The sequence below is a fragment of the Giraffa tippelskirchi genome, chromosome 5 (assembly GCF_054371585.1).
Source record: "Giraffa tippelskirchi isolate mGirTip1 chromosome 5, T2T-mGirTip1v1.2.pri, whole genome shotgun sequence".
Lineage (NCBI taxonomy): Eukaryota > Metazoa > Chordata > Mammalia > Artiodactyla > Giraffidae > Giraffa > Giraffa tippelskirchi.
The window spans coordinates 177,738,711-177,757,500 of NC_137279.1; the positions used below are offsets into that span (position 1 = coordinate 177,738,711).

Here is an 18,790-nt window from a genome sequence, read left to right on the forward strand (position 1 = left end):
TTTACAAAAAAGTACTTCCCAAAGTTGATTCCTTGTATGTGATGTTCAAAAATAGACAAAACTAAACTACTATATATATTATTTAGGGATGCACATCTTTGTGGAGAGGAAGAGGGTTGTGATCAGATAAGAAAGGTTCTAGGCAGTTGGCAATGTTGTAGTCCTAACAGGACCAGTGGTTACATGGGTGTTTATTCAATAACTATTTGTCAAAATGTATTTTTAAAGTGTTATCATTTTTCTGCACATATTCTGTTATATTCCACAGCAAAAATTTTTTTAAAAAAAAACTTCGATTATTCCTGGCATTAAAAGTCATCTCTTTGTCCTCTGCCCCATGCAACAATAAAGTGGTTAAATAAATTCTGATACATCCATTTAAAGGATACATGTTATCAAAAAGACAAAGGAAAATCTCTACACACTAATACAGAAAGTGAAAACAATAGGTATAATGGAATATAATTTGAATTTTAAGAGAATGGAAATGTTTTAGAAAGATAGATTAAAAAATTGTTGGCAGTGGTTGCTTAGCAGTATGGAACTGAGGATTTGGGGTGAGAAGATAACTCATTTTTCATTCTATTTTATACTGCTTGAATCCTTTTTTACTATGTGCCTATATTAAGTTAAAAATTCAATAAAAAAATAAAAACTAATGTTAAGTAAAATGTAGTTCGTATGTAGATCAGGCCTTGCAAAACTTCTTGGGGTTTCAAGTTATCATATGTGGTTCCATTTTGGTAGGAATGATTCTCTCATCTACTTTATGCACAGGTTAGTTCAACATTAGTCTATGTAAAATATAACTAGGGAGGCAATGAAATTTTTACAAGCTATAATTCATAATAACAAGATCTTTGAATTGAACATATTTACAGTGTACAGTTTTTTGTTACATGTATACATTCATGAAACCAACACCACAATCAAGATAATGAAAATATCCACCACAGGCAAAAGTTTCATATGCTTCCTTAAATTTATTCTTTCCCAACACTGTTCTCAGACAACCACTGATGTGTTTCTGTTATTATATACCAGTTTGCATTTCCTACTGCTTTATACAAATGGAACCATAGACTATGTACTCTTTTTGGTCTGGCTTATTTCACTCAGATAATTGAGATATATCTGTTTCGTTGTGTATTTTTTCTTTTTTATTATAAAGTAATATTCCATTCTATAGATTTATACATTTACCTGTTGATGAACATTTGAGTTGATTATACAATGAAAGTTGCTGTGACATGTGTAAGTCTTTACATGGGCACATGTTTTCATTTCTCTTGGTATATTCCTAGGAGTGGAATGTAACAGTTGCATGTTTAACTTTTTAAGGCAATGCTAAGTAATTTTCAAAGTGGTAGTATCATTTTATATTCCCATCAGTAGAATATGAGGATTATAGTTGCTTCACATGGTCAACAATACTTGATATGTAGTCTTTAATTCTGGGCATTCATTGATATTGATAAATTGATAGTGGTGACTCATTATGATTTTTGTGTTTTCCTAATAATAAATGAATTTAAGCATTATTTCATGTGTTTATTTACTATTTGTATATCTTCTCTGGTGCAGTTGCTTTTTAAATTTTTTGTCCATTTTTAATTGGGTTGTATGTGTTATTATTATTGAGCTATAAGAGTTATTTATATATTTAGATAGAAAGATTTTGTTGGGCACATTTTTTAAGAAATACTATCTCCCAGTCTGTGCCTTCCTCTTTTTTTCTGTCTTTTGAAGAGCAAACATTCTGAATTTTGATAAAATCCAATTTCATGCTCTGTGCTCTTGCTGTCTGATAAAAATCTTTCCAAACCCAAAGTCACTAAATTTTCTTCTGTAGATTTTATCTCTTACATGATCTATGAACTATTTTGAGTTAATTTTTGTATATGGATAGGATAAAGGTATTATAAAGCCTAAAATTTCATGTGTTTACCTTCACACCCTTGTACCTCACAGTGCACCAAAAACCTAACCACGAATTCCCCTGCTTTTGCCAGATATACCCCGATCTAACAGGGAAGATTCCCCACCCAGCTAGTTCCCCTATCAGCCAGAACAGCTATACTCTACCTGGTCCTCAGCCATTTAACGACTGTCATTTTGCTACCAACCCATGAAATTTTTTAAATAAGCCAGTCATATCCTCCTACAGGAACAAAGGGGCACCTCTCCTATTGTTACCACAAAGTCTGTCTCCCATGGGTCCTGTGAGTTCACTCTGTTCCTGAATACAACCCGCTGTGGTCCTGCCTGACAGGCAGTGTCCTCCCCTGGGCTGTGAGTCTGTATGATTAACTATCAACCACATCTCTGTCCAGTGCTGGGTATCATGTGTTTGACTTTCTCATAGTATCTAGGGTAGGGACTCCCTCCTTTACCAGTGGGGAAGGGAACTCAATAGAGTTGAAGGGGTTTTTTTCTGTTTATTTTCCACATATGTCTGTCCAGTCGTTCCAGCACCATTTGTGGAAAAGTGCATCTTTTCTGCATTAAATTACCTTCCCATCTGTTTTGAAAATCAATTTACCATACAGGTGTGGGTCTTTATTTTGTTCCATTGATCTATATATCTGCTTTTACACCAATATCGCACTTTCTTGATTACTGCAGATTTGTGGTAAGTCTTGAAAACAGGAAGAGTGTATCTTCCAACTTGCTCTTCTTTTTCAAAGTTGTTTTGACTATTCTAGTTCCTTTGCCTTTCCTTATCAATTTTAGAATCAGCTTGTCAATTTCTACAAAAAAGTGACTCTACTGATTACTTTATGCTCAGGTAAATGACAACGTTAGCTTAAACAAAATATAAACGGGAATGTGACAGAAATGTTATGAATTACATTTTATAAAAACAAAATCCTTTGTAGTATCTGTTTTAATTCTTCCTGTCCATGAGTTGTAAAACAATGACTTAGTAGTGATCTAAGTAAACTATGATCTTATCCTTAAGATCATCCAAGACTTCACCTTCAAAACACCACTTTGTTTTATAGATTCCATTTCCTTCATAACTCTTTAGTTGATCTTCCCTTCTACACTTACATTCTGAGTCTTATTTTTGGTTCTCATTCCTTAATTAATTATTATTTAACATCTCCTGAAACCCAGCTTCCAATCTGGCCCCTTTCCAATCCATCTCTCCACGATGGCCAAAGTGATTTTTCTAAATCACAAATCAGATCATGCTGTGCGTGCGTGCATGTTACTCTTCTCTTTAAATCATTTAGTGACTCTCCAGACCTTTTACAGCAGTCAGTTATTAGTCAATTTGAAATGTTTTTATGTCTCTAGTATGCTCCAGGAACATTGCTAGGTGCTGAGTCCAAACTCTCTAGCTTAGCATATGAGTCTCACCATGAAGTGGTTTCTGAAAATATCTCCGGGTGCATTTCTCAGCATTGACTCACATGAGCCAGTATGTGTTATACACTGTTTCCTCTGCCAGAAATGCCTTTCCCTTCTTCTTCTTCCAGCTCACACCTACTCAGCTTTCAAAATGCTACTCAATACCACCTCTTCTGGAAGCCTTTTCTATCCATCCTGATTGAGCCCCTCTCCCGGGTTCTCCTAGTCTTCTGTGCCTCACTTTACTAAAGAACTTTCCACACTGAATTATAACCACTAGTTTATTTCTTTCCTTCATTAGCTTCATTTATTTCTTTCATTTTTCTTTCCTTGCAAGTCCAGATCATGTTTAATTTGACTTTGTTCCTACATCTACTAGCACAAAGCCTGGCACACAGTAGGTTCTCAACAATAATAGTGTTAATTAACATGTGGGGTTTCATTCTAGAGCTATACATATATTAAGCAATTTCATTTCATTTTCATGATAATCTTGTGGAGTAGGTGAGTTGCTCTCAGATTTTACAGATTATGACATCGAGGCTCACAAAAATTAAGTAATTTATTCAAGGACATACTGCTCACAAGGGGCAGAGCAGGTTCTTTCAAACCTAAAGTCTTTATTCTTAAGCGCTATCAAAATTGGCTTCCTGATATTTTAATGTATGAAAGGTTAAATAAACACATGCATTTTTCAACTGGCCTGCTTCTTATTCAATTCTTTAGTTAATTTTGGAATACCTGGGGAAAGTCTTTCTGCAGGTTACGGCTCAGACATCTTTGTGGTTCTGTCTTGGGGCTCCCAAGTTCCAGTTTCCTCAAGAGTGTACTTCTTTCCATGATTAAGTGTGTGATCTGTTCACGGGGGCTGCTCAGAGCCACTGTAGACAAGCCTTCTTGATACATTTCAACCTCCTTTGTTTGCATTTCTGTTAGGAAGAAATAACAGAAACAATACTGTTACAAGAAATGCAGGCAAATAACTAAAAAGTAGTGGGAAAAGGTTCTCTAAAGCAATAGATATTCTTCATTCAGTTCAGTTGCTCAGCTGTGTCCAACTCTTTGCGACCCCATGGACTGCAGCAGGCCAGGCTTCCCTGTCCATCACCAACTCCCGGAGCCTACTCAAACTCATGTCCATTGAGTCAGTGATACCATCCAACCATCTTATTCTCTGTCATCCCCTTTTCCTCCTGTCTTAATCTTTCCCAGCATCAGGGTCTTTCCCAATGAATCGGTTCTTCACATCAGGTGGCCAAAGTATTGGAGTTTCAGCTTCAACATCAGTCCTTCCAATGAATATTCAGGACTGATTTCCTTTAGGATGGACTGGTTGGATCTCCTTGCAGTCCAAGGGACTCTCAAGAGTCTTCTCCAACACCACAGTTCAAAAGCATCAATTCTTCTGCGCTCAGCTTTCTTTATAGCCCAACTCTCACATCCATACATGACTACTGGAAAAACCATAGCTTTGACTAGATGGACCTTTGGTGGCAAAGTAATGTCTCTGCTTTGTAATATGCTGCCTAGGTTGGTATTCTAGATATTCTTACTACCTGTGTAAGTTTAAAATTTGTCCTTGCATAACTTTTAAAGTGTATTGTTGTTTCAGTTAGTGTTTGCTAATGTGGCAGGTATTATACTAAGCATCTGAGATAAATTTATCTTATTTAATCCAGTGAGGTAGGAATCATGTTATCACTTTTAAGAGACGAGGGCTCACGCACCAAGAAACCTGTCCATAGTCACTCAGCTAATCCTGCTGAAATTCTTGATGATTTCAATATTCAGGTAAATGATTATATTCCAGGAGCCTGTCCTTTCAGTTCCTTTATCAGCTAACTTCCAAAAATCTAGTCCTCTATCCCATCTCAGTCACCTACTCTATAGTAATTCCCTAGACCTTGTCATTAGCCTGTACAGTTTCTATAGCCTCTCCCTAGCCTCAATTTCAAACATCCTATTCTCCAATCATCCCTCCTACCCCTTTGTACTAGCAGCTCAATTTCAACAATTTTTGACCATACTGGAAACTAGCATTCATTGACCATCAAGATTTTTCAGCGTTCCTTATTCCATTCCTATTCTCATTTCCTTTCTCACCCAGCTTAGATTCTACAGCCCATCATTACAATCACTCCCCTGAAAACATTCACAATTCTCTTGCCTCCTTTCCTTCCATTATGCTTGGTGACAAAACTTCAACCTGTTTCAAGCCAGCACTTCACCAGTGCACTCCAGAAGCTGAACGTAGCTGGAGAAAACTGCACAGATAGTGCTGATTGGTTTCATTTCAAACTCACAACTACCAACCAACATGAGTGGGCCCCTACTGCTGCTCAGCAATCCTCCTGCATTCCCCTGATTGCCTTTCTCTCTCATTTTCTAGAGACCTAAACCATTATTTCATCCTTCTCTCTCATCAAATCTCTAATACCTCCTTCCCATCCTCACTCTCATCTGAATACCTGACTTCTTATTTCACTGAGGAAAGAGAAGTACTCCGAAAAGAGCTTCCACGAGCTCCCCTTACCAAATCTGCCAAGTCTCTGGTACTCTTCCTTCTTGTGAGATTAAACAAGCTACCCTTGTTCCTAAGGCCAGCCCCTCCCCTTGTGCACTGGATCTCATTCCTTCTCCTGTCAAAAAAAAAAGCTCCTGCAGTTGACTCTTATCTCTGCTGTCTCATGGAGCTTTCTTCCCAACTATTCATCTTAGAGACATGGTATAATATCTCCCATTAAAAACAACAGTGATAGGGACTTCCCTAGTGGTCCAGTGGTTAGGACTCCATGCTTCCATGCAGCAGGCATGGGTTCGATCCCTGGTTGGGAAACTGAGATCCTGCATGCTGCACACAGCATGGCCAAAAAATTAGAAAACAAAAAGTTAAAAAAATAAAAAAATAAAAAAAAGGTGATGAAAACCACAGAAACTTAGCTTCACACTCATGTTGCCTTCCAGTTCCTCCACCGTTTCTTCATTCCTCTTTGCTGCACAATAAGAAAGGATCAACCATAGCCGTGTCCCCTTCCTCTTCTACCATTCTTTCCTGTATTCACTCATTGGCTTTTGTATCCACTGTTCCACAGAAACAGCTCTCCTCAAAATCACAATGAGCTCCACGTGACCAGATCCAATGGTCAATCTCCTGTCCTCACTCCACATAGCCTATTAATAGTATTTGGCCCAACTGTTCATTTCCTTTTCTGAAAACACCTTCCTCATTTCTCTCCTGGGGCATCACACTCTGCTAGTTTCCTCTTACCTTTCACGACACTCCTTCTCAGACTCCTTTGCTGTCGTGTAGAGTCTGAAGGAAGGCCTGACGGTGCAAGATCGCCTGAAGCTCTTTGAGTCCCGGGACCTGGAGCGCGACTAGTTGCTCCTGTACAGCTTGGACACACCTCCCGGCCACAGCCCCCGTGCCACTCCTGTCCATCCCTTCATTTTTTATTGTCGTCCTTGTTCTTGGTGTTGTTGTCTGCATTGACTGTGGTCGGATGCATGAGAGACTGGCCTGTGGGTGGCTTGCTCCACTCCCTGTGATCTTCATCCAGGCTTTCCCTGGTTTCTGCAACCTGCCCTGCCTTGCCCTGGCTCCCTGTCAGTATTACGGCCCAGCAGCCTGGGATAAGCTAGCTCTGTCTCACCCCGTGCGCAGGCGGGGCAGGAGGGGCCACGAGGCTGTGCTGTGGGTCCCGTGCTGACCGCTCGCAGCCCAGGGAGGACCTGGACGCCCAGGGTGGGGCTGAGCCTGCACCTGCCCCATGGGCTTGGGGCGAGGGCAGCAGCTCTTACACATCCACTGACACCGCTTAGAGCCACACCCCAGACCTTCGTGGTAAACCCTTCACAGCCTGGGAAATGCTGAAAGCAGCCACTCCTATTTTTGTCTGTTTTTTATTAAATCTTGCACAAAACAAAACAAAAAAATAAAAAATAAAAATTCCAGGAAAAATTTAAAATTCCTAAAATGCAATCAGAATATGAACAAAACTAGAATGCAAGCTTTTGAACCAGCAGAAGAAAACTCAGTTATCCAATGAAAAACAAAGAAGGGGGGAAAAAATGAAACTAGAGTGAAGTACAAATGAATTACGTCTTATGATTAGCTCAATTCGCTCTGCACCTGAGATTTAAAATACAGAAAACTGGCCATCACAGACCCTTGCGAAAGAAAGTTCTAAAATGAAAAAATGGAAAATGATTCCAAATAGGATATCTGAAACGAAAGAAAAATGCTAAGCAAAGAAAATGATAAGTATGTGGCAAATATAAATATTTACTGGCATAAAATGACCCCATGGCATGCTGCAGTCCATGGGGTCACAAAGAGTCGGACACGACTCAGCGACTGAACTGAACTGAAATCTAAATAAACACTGACTATCATAATAAAAGCTAATTGATGGAGTTAAACAAAATACAATATTTTAAAGGGGTCCTGTCTGTATCTTCCTTTGTAGCTTTGGAGTACTTAATAAACATTTCCTGAGCCCTTAACATGTTAGGTACTTTACAAGGCTGGAGCTGTTGAGAACACAACAACCAGGGAGACTAGGACATGATCTCTGCCGAAGAAGAGCTGACACAGGTAATGATGACCTCTTGCGGTAAGTGTTTAACCGACATTAAAGAAAATAACCATTCTCCCCTCTCTCATACACATTTCAGAATATTTCAGAATACATACCTTAAAAAGATAGGCAGAAAATAAACCTAAAACATTACAAATACTTTTCCTGAAGTGGAACATTACAAATACTTTTTCCTATGTAGTAATTTTTTTCCTTCCTTCTGTTTTTATACATTTCCCAAATTTTCTATAAATGTCAAACTCTACTTATTAGAATTAGAGAAAAAATTAAAATTTACATTTTTTACAAAAGGAAAAATTACCTGGTTTGAGTTGGAGCTCTTTAAAGTCATGTTTAGGTTGTTTGTTTTCCTTTTCATAACTATGAGAAAATGCTTCTTTTTCCTCTGGAAAGTTACAGACATGGTTTGCATAGTTTTCCACCTAAGAGGAAAATAATACATTTTCTTACCAGACTATTAAGTGAAAGAGTCAGTAAGAGATCACCATACTATCAACGTTTATAATCTGAGAAATAAAAGAAAACTCAACTTTGCTTAAGCGTGGGTCTCTCTCCCTAAACTTCCGGTTGTCATGTTATCAGACGCTGTTTCCCACAGACAGGATGACACATCACCACAAATTTCTGGGAAAATCACAATCTCTGATTTTTTTCCATTAACAATTCAGGTTTCAAATCAAGTCTCCTTATATATGGTTTAGGAAATACTGTCATGATACTCAGAAACAGAGAAATATTTACACAATAATTATTTATACTCTTAAGCAAAACTCATGATTAAGGTGTCTGAAATTTTTTTCATTTATAATAATTGCTTATTTTAATTAACTATTAATTTAAATTTAAATTATTACATAAAGTATTTTTTAAGGTGTTAAAAAATGATGAAATGTTAATAGGAGCGTTATTAAAATAAACCATTGGGTATTCTTTAAAAATAGTTTCTGATTAATAGGGCAGCTTCACAAAAGGTACTTCTATGTGGCTAATAATAATAGATTGAAAGCAAACTATATGCAACAGGTACTCTGTTAAAGACATCAAATACTGAGTTTTCACCACAATCCCATGACACTGTTATCGGCTCCTTTATAGGTGAGGGAGGAGCCTGGGAGAGGCTGAGGGAGTTGCATTGTCAAGCAAGACAGAAAGGGAGGAGCCCGACTTCACACTCTGACTAAATTGCTTAGAAGCAGACTCCCGAAGTAACTGCATCTTGCTGAATTGTGTTGAAGCCTTCTGGGGACAACTGCTCAGAATATGAGCAAAAAGCTGCATGGTATAGTAGAAGGAACACAGAACTGCAGCCCAGCTTTATCATCTCCTGGTGTGATTCAGTTTCCTTCTCTTTAAAATGGCAGGAACAGTACAATCTATTTCTAGTAATAATACTTTTATCAAATACTTGGTGGGTGCCAAGAACATATGTGAAACGTTTGATACACACTGTGTGTAAACCTCACAAATCCTTTTTAGGGAGTATTATCAGCTCCAAACTACAGATGAGAAATTTTAAACTCAAAGAAGTAACTTCCTCAAGGTGAACAAGAGAGTCAGTGCCAAAGGCAATTTTTCACCCCCATCTGCCTACTGTTAAAGTTCACGGTCTACTATTGCTATAGCACTCTTCTTTAAGAGTTTGGAAATCAGACTGCCCTCTAAGAGTAAACTTTAAAAATCAACAAGTTAGCTGAGCTGAGCCGTCAGAACACAATAGAGTGATCTGCAAGTGACCTGAGAGAATTTATCAACTCATTTAAAGAAAGTAGCTTAACTGGGCAAACAGAAGAGGCTGGTTGTACACTCAAAGACTTTGTCAAAAATGTTTCTTGAGGTGGCTCATTTGCTTTAGTAAAGTTTTTGTTTTTTGTTTTTTTCATTTTTCCCTTTCCTTCTTTTGTGTGGTTTTCAAGAAATACCAAACAGCAAAATGGCACTTTATAAAACTAAAGATGTCTGCCTAGGTAGCAAATAAGATATAAAGCCCAACATCAGGCAAGCAATGAAATGTCCCTTGTCAATCAAACCACAGTGATGTTTAACTGCTGTTGAACTTTAATGCTTAAAGATACACGGTAAAGAGCCATTTCTTCAAGGCAAGAAAAGGTTGGATCAGCAAAGCATTAAAGATAGTTGCTTTACTTATTTTTAATTACCTTTGTATTTCCAGGAAGAGAAATACAATTTTGTTCTTATACTGGAGTTTTTTCTTTATATTTTGAGAAGTTGGAAACAACTTTATTAAAGGAAATTTAAGTATCTGGAGTAAAAAAAATAAAGAACTTATATGTAAGAATGTAGGTTAATCAGTACTGGACACATCAAAAAGAGTGATTAAAGTGTCAAAAGGTGTCATTATATGCTCCTCTACTGGCCTGGTACTGAGGTTCTAGGATATAACAGGTCCAGAAATAAGGGCAGGTATGATAGTCTGATTGTAGAAATATGGTTATCTTAGCTGGTGCTCTAAAAAATCAGAATCATTTCATTTGTTCATCAAGTAAACATTTGATTAAAATTTGGCTTCCTATATATTCAGTTCAGTTCAGTCGCTCAGTCGTGTCCGACTCTTTGCGACCCTATGAATTGCAGCACACCAGGCCTCTCTGTCTATCACCTATATATTCATGGGGTTGCAAAGAGTTGGACACGACTGAGTGACTGAACTGAACTGAACTGGTTTCCCATGTAGTATGTCTATAGAGGAAAAATGTAACAGCCACAGGATATGTGTATCTGGTTCCTTTGTAGTTATATTTCTTACTGCTATTTAAAAAGCTGGTTACTGGAGCCCATTATACAGAGTGAAGTAAGCCAGAAAGAAAAACAACAATACAGTATACTAATGCATATATATGGAATTTGAAAGATGGTAACGATAACCCTACATGCGAGACAGAATAAGAGACACAGATGCATGGAACAATTTTATGGACTCTGAGGGAGAAGGTGAGGGTGGGACGTTCTGGGAGAATGGCATTGAGACATGTGTATTGTCATATGTGAAACAGAGCACCATTCCATGTTCGATGCATGTGACAAGGGCTCAGGGCCGGGGCAATGGGATGATCCAGAAGGATGGGATGGGGAGGGAGGTGGGTGGGGGGTCCGGGAAGGGGAACACATGTAAACCCATGGCTGATTCATGTCAATGTATGGCAAAAACTATTACAATATTGTAAAGTAATTAGCCCCCAACTAAAATAAATAAATTTATAAAAATAAATAAATAAATAAAAAGCTGGTTAGATTTTTCTACAAACTTTTCTGTGAGTTTGGTCAATACAAGGCCACCTTTGAGAAGCAGATCCATTCCCTGTAGGCTGACTAGTCAGGTTTCTAAGCCTACTAGCCAGAGAGTCAGCTAGGGGGTTGGTTATTGAGATAAGGATGAATTTACTAAGATAATGAAAATCACCTTCAGCAGACCTATTTGGATATTCAACTAGTCCTCTCTGGGCAATGTCCTGTACATGTATTCTATTGGAAACCAATACGGATTGCTGATATATTTCATGAAAAAAAAAAGTGTACACATGAGTGCTTTGCAAACTACACAGTGATATTCAAATGTCACTTTTTAATATGTTAACATAATGGAAGGATGATGAACAAAACCACAGGTTTTTTTGTTGTTTTCTTTTCCTTTTTGGCCACATTACGCGGAACTTCCCCAACCAGGGATAGAACCCTTGCCTCCTACAGTGGAAGCACAGAGTCTTAACCATTGAACCACCAGGGACATCCCAAAACCATGGCGATCTCAAAATTATGATATTAGTTCTTACTTCTTTGATTTCTTCCATGTGCTTCAATGACAGCTCTTCTAGATTTCTGGAAGCAGTCATCAGCCTGTCTTTGCTGTAACAAGCACCAGACAAAACAAGAGTTGTTCTTCTGTCAAGGCAAGCGGTTCAATTCCTTCTTTCTCAGGATGGTGAAGTAAATCTTCTAATTGAACTTTTCCCTTGATAAAAGACATAAGCATATGTATGTATGTACAAACACATATAAACATACAACTGAGCATGCAAGAAATCTGTTATGTTTATATGCCTAGAGTTAGACTCCTTATAAAGTATAGCTTAGTTTCCCTATTAATTAATGGCTGTTATCAAGTTATAATGAGCACGTACATGAAATAGCTAAAATACAAAAAAATTAAAGCTTTGAAGAGTTCTATTATATCCTTTAAAATAAGAAATGCATGTGTTAAAAAATACAAGCTTTCTGCCTGCCCAGTTCTGAAGTTTGTAATTTAATAATCTGAAAATCTCCCCAAGGCCTCTTGCAATGTTATAAATCCCAAAGTAGTGTTTGTCTATTAAGTATTTAGAAATAAAAGGATTCCTCTGGGAGCTAGAAAGCCATTAATTCTGTACTACCAAGGAATTATTTTGCTCACATAAAGTGTCTTATAACCTCTGTTGACTTCTAAGTCATTTAGCTCACTTCTAAAACTTCTTGATCTAAGCCTGCCATTGATACTATCTTTAATTTTTTTAACTTGAAAGTAGTCATGGAGCCTGGTAGGCTGCAGTCCATGGGGTCGCCAAGAGTCGGACACGACTGAGCAACTTCACTTTCACTTTTCACTTTCCTGCATTGGAGAAGGAGATGGTAACCCACTCCAGTGTTCTTGCCTGGAGAATCCCAGGGATGGGAGAGCCTGGTGGGCTGCCATCTATGGGGTCGCACAGAGTCGGACACGACTGAAGCAACTTAGCAGCAGCAGCAGCAGTCATGTTACATAACAGCTTGCACTACGTGGTGTGGAACAGATAAATGTCTGCTGATTGATGAAGTGATATCTGTGTTATGAGAATCACTAAAGCATCATTATGAACAAAGCCAGCGGGGTGATGGAATTCCAGGTGAGCTATTTCAAATCCTAAAAAATGATGCTGTGAAAGTACTGCATTCAATATGCCAGCAAATTTGGAAAACTCAGCAGTGGCTACAGGACTGGAAAAAGTCAGTTTTCATTCCAAACCCAAAGAAAGGCAGTGCCAAAGAATGTTCAAACTACTCCACAATTATACTCATCTCACATGCTAGCAAAGTAATGCTCAAAATTCTTCAAGCTAAGCTTCAACAGTATGTGAACCAAGAACTTTCAGATGTTCAAGCTGGATTTAAAAAAGACTGAAAAACCAGAGATCAAATTGCCAACATCCGTTGAATCATAGAACAAGCAAGAGAATTCCAGATAAACATCTACTCCTGCTTCATTGACTATGCTAAAGACTTTGACTGTGTGGATCACAACAAACTGTGGAAAATTCTTAAAGAGATGGGAATACCAGATCACCTTACCTGCCTCTGAGAAACCTGTATGCAGGTCAAGAAGCAACATGGACATGGACATGGACATTGTTCCATGGACATGGAACAATGGACAGGTTCCAAATTGGGAAAGGAGTACATCAAGGCTGTATATTCTCACCCTGCTTATTTAACTTACATTAGAGTACATCATGTGAAATGCTGGGCTGGATAAAGCACAAGCTAGAATCAAGATTGCCAGGAGAAATATCAATAATCTCAGATATGCAGATGATACCACCTTTATGGCAGGAAGTAAAGAGGAACTAAACAGCCTGTTGATGAAGGTGAAAGAGGAGAGTGAAAAAGCTGGCTTAAAACTCAACATTCAAAAAACTAAGATCATGGCATCTGGTCCCATCACTTCATGGCAAATAGACAGAGAAACAATGGAAACAGTGACAGACTTTATTTTCATGGGCTCCAAAATCACTGTGGATGGTGACTGCAGCCATGAAATTAAAAGACACTTCCTCCTTGGAAGAAAAACTATGACAAACCTAGACAGCATATTAAAAAGCAGAGACACTACTTTGCCAACAAAGGTCCATATGTTCAAAGCTATGGTTTTTCCAGTAGTCATGTATGAATGTGAGAGTTGGACCATAAAGAAGGCTGAGCATTGAAGAATTGATGCTTCTGAACTGTGGTATTGGAGAAGACTCTTGAGAGTCCTTGGACTACAAGATCAAACCAGTCAATCCTAAAGGAAATCAATCCTGAATATTCACTGGAAGGACCGATGCTGAAGCTGAAGCTCCAATACTCTGACCACTTGATGAGAAGAGCTGACTGCTTAGAAAAGACTCTGATGCTGGGAAAGATTGAAGGCAGGAAGAGAAAGGGATGACAGAGGACAAGATGGTTGGATGGCATCACCGACACAATGGACATGAGTTTAAGCAAGCTCCAGGACATGGTGAAGGACAGGGAAACCTGGCGTGCTACAGTCCATGGGGTTGCAAAATGTCGGACATGACTGAGAGACTGAACAACAATTGTGAATAAGACTTGCTGGTATAATCAAATATATTAATAACTTTTAACCAAGTTAATCCGACCCAGATTATAGGAATAAGCATAATTGTTATTGAGCTGCAATTAATCTACATAATCATGATCAATTTTGCTTTTTTAACAGCAAAACTATATTTTGGTTATTTTTATCTTTTCTTGATAAGTTTTCCAGAGTCTCATTCTTTTCACATCAACAGCTCTTGTGATTGATATATAAAATATTAATTATCATCTGATATATTAAAGAAAAAAAGGACCCAGATCTGATTTTAGTGCCCTCACACATCTTCCCCATGACTTATAGCTAAAAGTCTTCTTGTGCTCCTCCTCACCCTACTCCCATTATCTGGTCCCCATTCATATCCTCCTCCCTACAAGGTCTCCGAGCACTATTCAGTTCCTTGTGGTTTTAGTTCTGAGTATTAGAGGACCCAAGAAAATGTAGGAAATATAGAAAAATAGCAACATATAAAAATGCTTCTGTTATAATAAAGAGAAAAAGTAGAACATAAAGGTATTATTACAACTATGTAAAAATCAGACACATGAGAATGGAAGCAAATACATCAAGATGTTAAAACACAACTGCGATAAATTGATGAGATTATGAATAATAAGAAAATAAATGTTTGAATTCTTACATGTCCTACACTGTGAGTTGCTTGCCAGAGAGTAGCATACGCCCCATCACCCTACCATGTTGTGGGGTAGAGTGAGGCAGTCTTAAGCTGGAGGGAGTTGAAAGGAGAAGTGGATGGGGGATACTGAGAATACCTTTAGATTCCTGGCTTCTGGGAAATTTGGGGTATCGGAGGGTAAGCAGCAATATAGGAAGAGGAAGCTTGTCTGGTCAGGAGGGTGGTATAGGATGCAAGTCAATAGCCAAGTGTATGATTCATCCAAGCTCCTAGACTGAATGCCCTTCCAAAGCCAGAGACGTTTAACCTCCATTGTACTTAATCATCTAAGCCCTTGGCTTCCACTGAGCTCTTGTCATAACCTAAACTAGTGTTGAAATCCCACAATTCTAAATTCAAAATATCCCACTCTGACTACCACCTTCTGCTCTTGTGTGTGTATATAGTAAATATATGAAACTTAAAATTTACCATTTTAACCATACTTAAGCGTAGAACTCAGTGGCACTAAGAACATTCACAGTGCTGTGCAATCGTCACCGCTATCCATTTTCAGAACATTTTCATTATCTCAAATACAAGCTCTGTATCTGTTAAACAATGAGACCCCATTTCCCACTGTATTCTACTTTCTGTCTCTATAAATGTGCCTATTCCAGGTACCTCATATGAGTGGAATCACACATTTGTCCTTTTGTTTCTGGCTTATTTCACTTAGCATGTCTTCAGGTTTCACCCGCTTCATATCATGGATCAGAATTTCCTTCCTTTTTAAGGCTGAATAACATTTCACTGTGTGTATTTTGGTTATCCACTCATCTGTTGATGGGCATTTGAGTTGCTTCCACCTTTTGACTATTGTGAATAACACTGCTGTGAAACATTGGGGTAACAAGTATCTAAGTCCCTGCTCTAGCTGTTTTGGGCATCTTCCTAGGAATGGAATTTTTTGATATATAAATCTATGTATATTAACTTTTTGGAGAACTGCCATAAATATATTTAAAAAAAGCCATAGAAATGGGTGTGAAGTTGTTGCTTTCTACAATGACAGTTGAAACCTCCAGTCCCTGGACCATTACATCTTCTCTCAAACTACCAGATTCTCTCTGGCTTCACTTATTTCCTCCTCAAGCCTGGACCCAACTGTGGTTTATCTCAGTCAGTCTCTCATCATTGTTTCCAGTTATCTAACCCCTTGTCCATCTTCCCTGCAAATCCAAACTGGGGGAAAAGTTTGACCATTTGACTTTTCTCTACCTATAGTTTGCTGAGTGCTGGGAGAGAAAAACGAACAAGTATGCAAACTGGAGCCACTACAAATCCATGGTCTGCCGCCTGAGCCAAGCTTCTCTACTTGCATAGATCATTCCATGCACTTGGCTAGTTTCTGCTACCATTTCACTCAGTAAATATTCAGAACTTTCACCTTTCCCATGAAACTCCAAACCTCACCTCTCCCCTCTGTTGGGGATGACCATGTCTCCCACAGCACTAGTAAAAACTAAGGCCATCATAAAACTGTCATCTTCTTCTATGACCACCAATACACTAACCACCATTTTTAGAGATCCTGCTCCCTTCCCCTTCTTAGAGGAAGAGTTTTCCATTCTCTTGTCCAAAGCAAATCCCTTTACCCGTGTTCCAGATCCCATCTCGGATTGCTTCTTTTTTCTTTTCTGTTGGCTCATTATCTCCATCTCAACTGATGTCGTCCCCTTAGATTAAGATGTCTTTGATGGTAAAAATAAAGATGTAAGATAACTCTCCTTTGATCCTACCATATCTTCCTCTCAAGTTACTGCCTCTTTCTCATCTGTCTTACACTCCTCAAGTCACAGCATTTGGCTTCTGCTCTCACTACTGTACTCATACTCTCCTTCAGCAACCACCCTCCAAATGCCAGATTCAACTGGATGTTTCTGCTCTTTTTAGGAGTGGTATCTGTCCACTCCTCTCTGTTCTGTGATGTCACTCTTTCTTGTTTTCATTCTTACCTCCCTGGCCTTTCCTTTCCTATGTTCTTCCTGGGCTCTTCAACAGACACGTTAAACGTCATCATTCCTAAGAACCCTGCCTTTGGCTCTCCACCCTTCACTATCATGGTGATGAATAGCTCAGGCAGGGAAGTCTGACATGCCTTGGTTCAAATCCTGGCCCCATAACCTTCTAGTTGTGTGACTAACACAAGTCATCTAACTTCTTTAAACTTTGATTGCCCCCAAATAAATGGATATAATAGTAATGGCAATCTCATTGGGTTATTAGGAGAATTAAACAATAATCCATCTCTGCTAAGCTCCAGGTCTATCTAGAAAAATTGGCAAGAAACAAATACACTGAAGTTAGAACAAATATAAGTAAGTAAATGCAGCAGAAATTGCCAGTTTTCCTTCAATATATATTCTTTTTTAAAATATCTATTTATTTTTAATTGATTGATGATTGTGTATTCTTCTTTTTTCCTGCAGAAATGAGATTTTTTTTTTTGGACTGGTCACAAGGATGCCTGCGTTCTGCTAGATACACCCATGTGACTAAGTTCTGACCAATAGGATGTAAATGGAATTGTGGGCCACCTAGTTTAGGAAATGTCCTTAAAGGAAAAGGATGGCCTCATCCTCTTCCTTTCTACTGGCTGGAATGCAGACAAAGATAGTTTGAAGCTTGAGCATCCATCCTGGACAGCTGATGTGGGAGCCAGAGGCCACGGATGATATACTATCATGAGAGAAGAAATCCAAACCTTTGGCAATTTCAAAATGCAGCTCTATCAGTTCTGGGGTGCTTGCTTCTTGACTTTTATGTGACTTTTATTTTTCAAGCCATTATTATTTTGAGTTTTTTGGCCTTTACAGCTGACCGATCCCAACTACTTAGGAGGGTTATTGGAAGAATAAGATACAAGGGCATATGCTGCAAACAAGGAGATCAAACCAGTCAATCTTAAAGGAAATCAGTCCTGAATATTCATTGGAAGGACTGATGCTGAAGCTGAAGCTCCAATACTTTGGCCATCTGATTCAAAGAACTGACTCATTGGAAAAGACCCTGATGCTGGGAAAGATTGAAGGCAGAAGAAGGGGACAACAGAGGATGAGATGGTTGGATGGCATCACTGACTCAATGGACATGAGTTTGAGCAAGCTCTGGGAGTTGGTGATGGACAGGGAAGCCTGGCATGCTGCAGTCTATGGGGTCACAAAGAGTCGCATACGACTGAGCGACTGAACTGAACTGAAACCTAGTTACATGGAAAATGGACACGGAACTAGACAGTCATTGTTAGTCTATCTAGACCCATAAGGTCTTTTGCCTGTGCGTTTCCTTATGAACATGCTCCCATTTACTTGCTTTTCCACATGGATGGACTTTCTCTGTATGCTCATTAGCAAAGCTAAAAACAGTCATCTGAGTCCTAAACCTATGTAATTTTTCAGATTAAGTCATTTCTTTTATCTATCCCTTTTAGTTCAAATGTATGAAAGAGAGACAATTATTTGTTGCTCACCTCATGAATTGCTCCCCTCTCTCCGAAGTTAGTTGTACAATATTCCTTGGCTAGGATAGGTGGGAAGTAGGGATAAAAATACAGCCACCAAGCCTATCCTTTAAGCAAGAATTGGCAGAAAAGTACAGGTTCCAGGGCAGAGGATGTAGGCAAGAAGGCAATACAAAATGAATCTACTAGTTAAGACCAAATGCATATCCAACTCTCTAGTGTACAACTCAGTTTGAAAAATCCACTCATCTTTCTTAACCCTTGGTCTTCCAACTGTATCCCAGTTAATAAAATCACTATCAATATAGTTTCCCAAGTCAGAAATCTGGGAGTCACCTTTGGCCCATCCT

General features: G+C 38.6%; 1 protein-coding gene across 9 annotated transcripts in view; it reads right to left on the reverse strand.

Annotated features, from left to right (window-relative positions):
• The window catches only part of LOC145506844 (phosphopantothenate--cysteine ligase), a 116,224-nt gene that overhangs the window by 87,938 nt on the left and 9,496 nt on the right, over window positions 1-18,790 (reverse strand). For 6 of the 9 annotated variants that reach the window (XR_014054386.1, XM_081492264.1, XM_081492266.1 and 3 more), the window contains 3 exons: window positions 11,747-11,925; window positions 8,260-8,380; window positions 4,099-4,286 (listed from right to left, as the gene is read on the reverse strand). Coding sequence is in view for 5 of the 9 variants with exons in the window: in XM_081492264.1 (XP_081348390.1) it covers window positions 4,099-4,286; window positions 8,260-8,380; window positions 11,747-11,806 (369 nt within the window). In the remaining 4 variants the exon portion in view is untranslated. Of the gene's footprint in view, window positions 1-4,098; window positions 4,287-8,259; window positions 8,381-11,746; window positions 11,926-18,790 lie in introns of those variants that run through there. The other 3 variants (XR_014054385.1, XM_081492297.1, XM_081492298.1) reach the window with 1 other exon arrangement.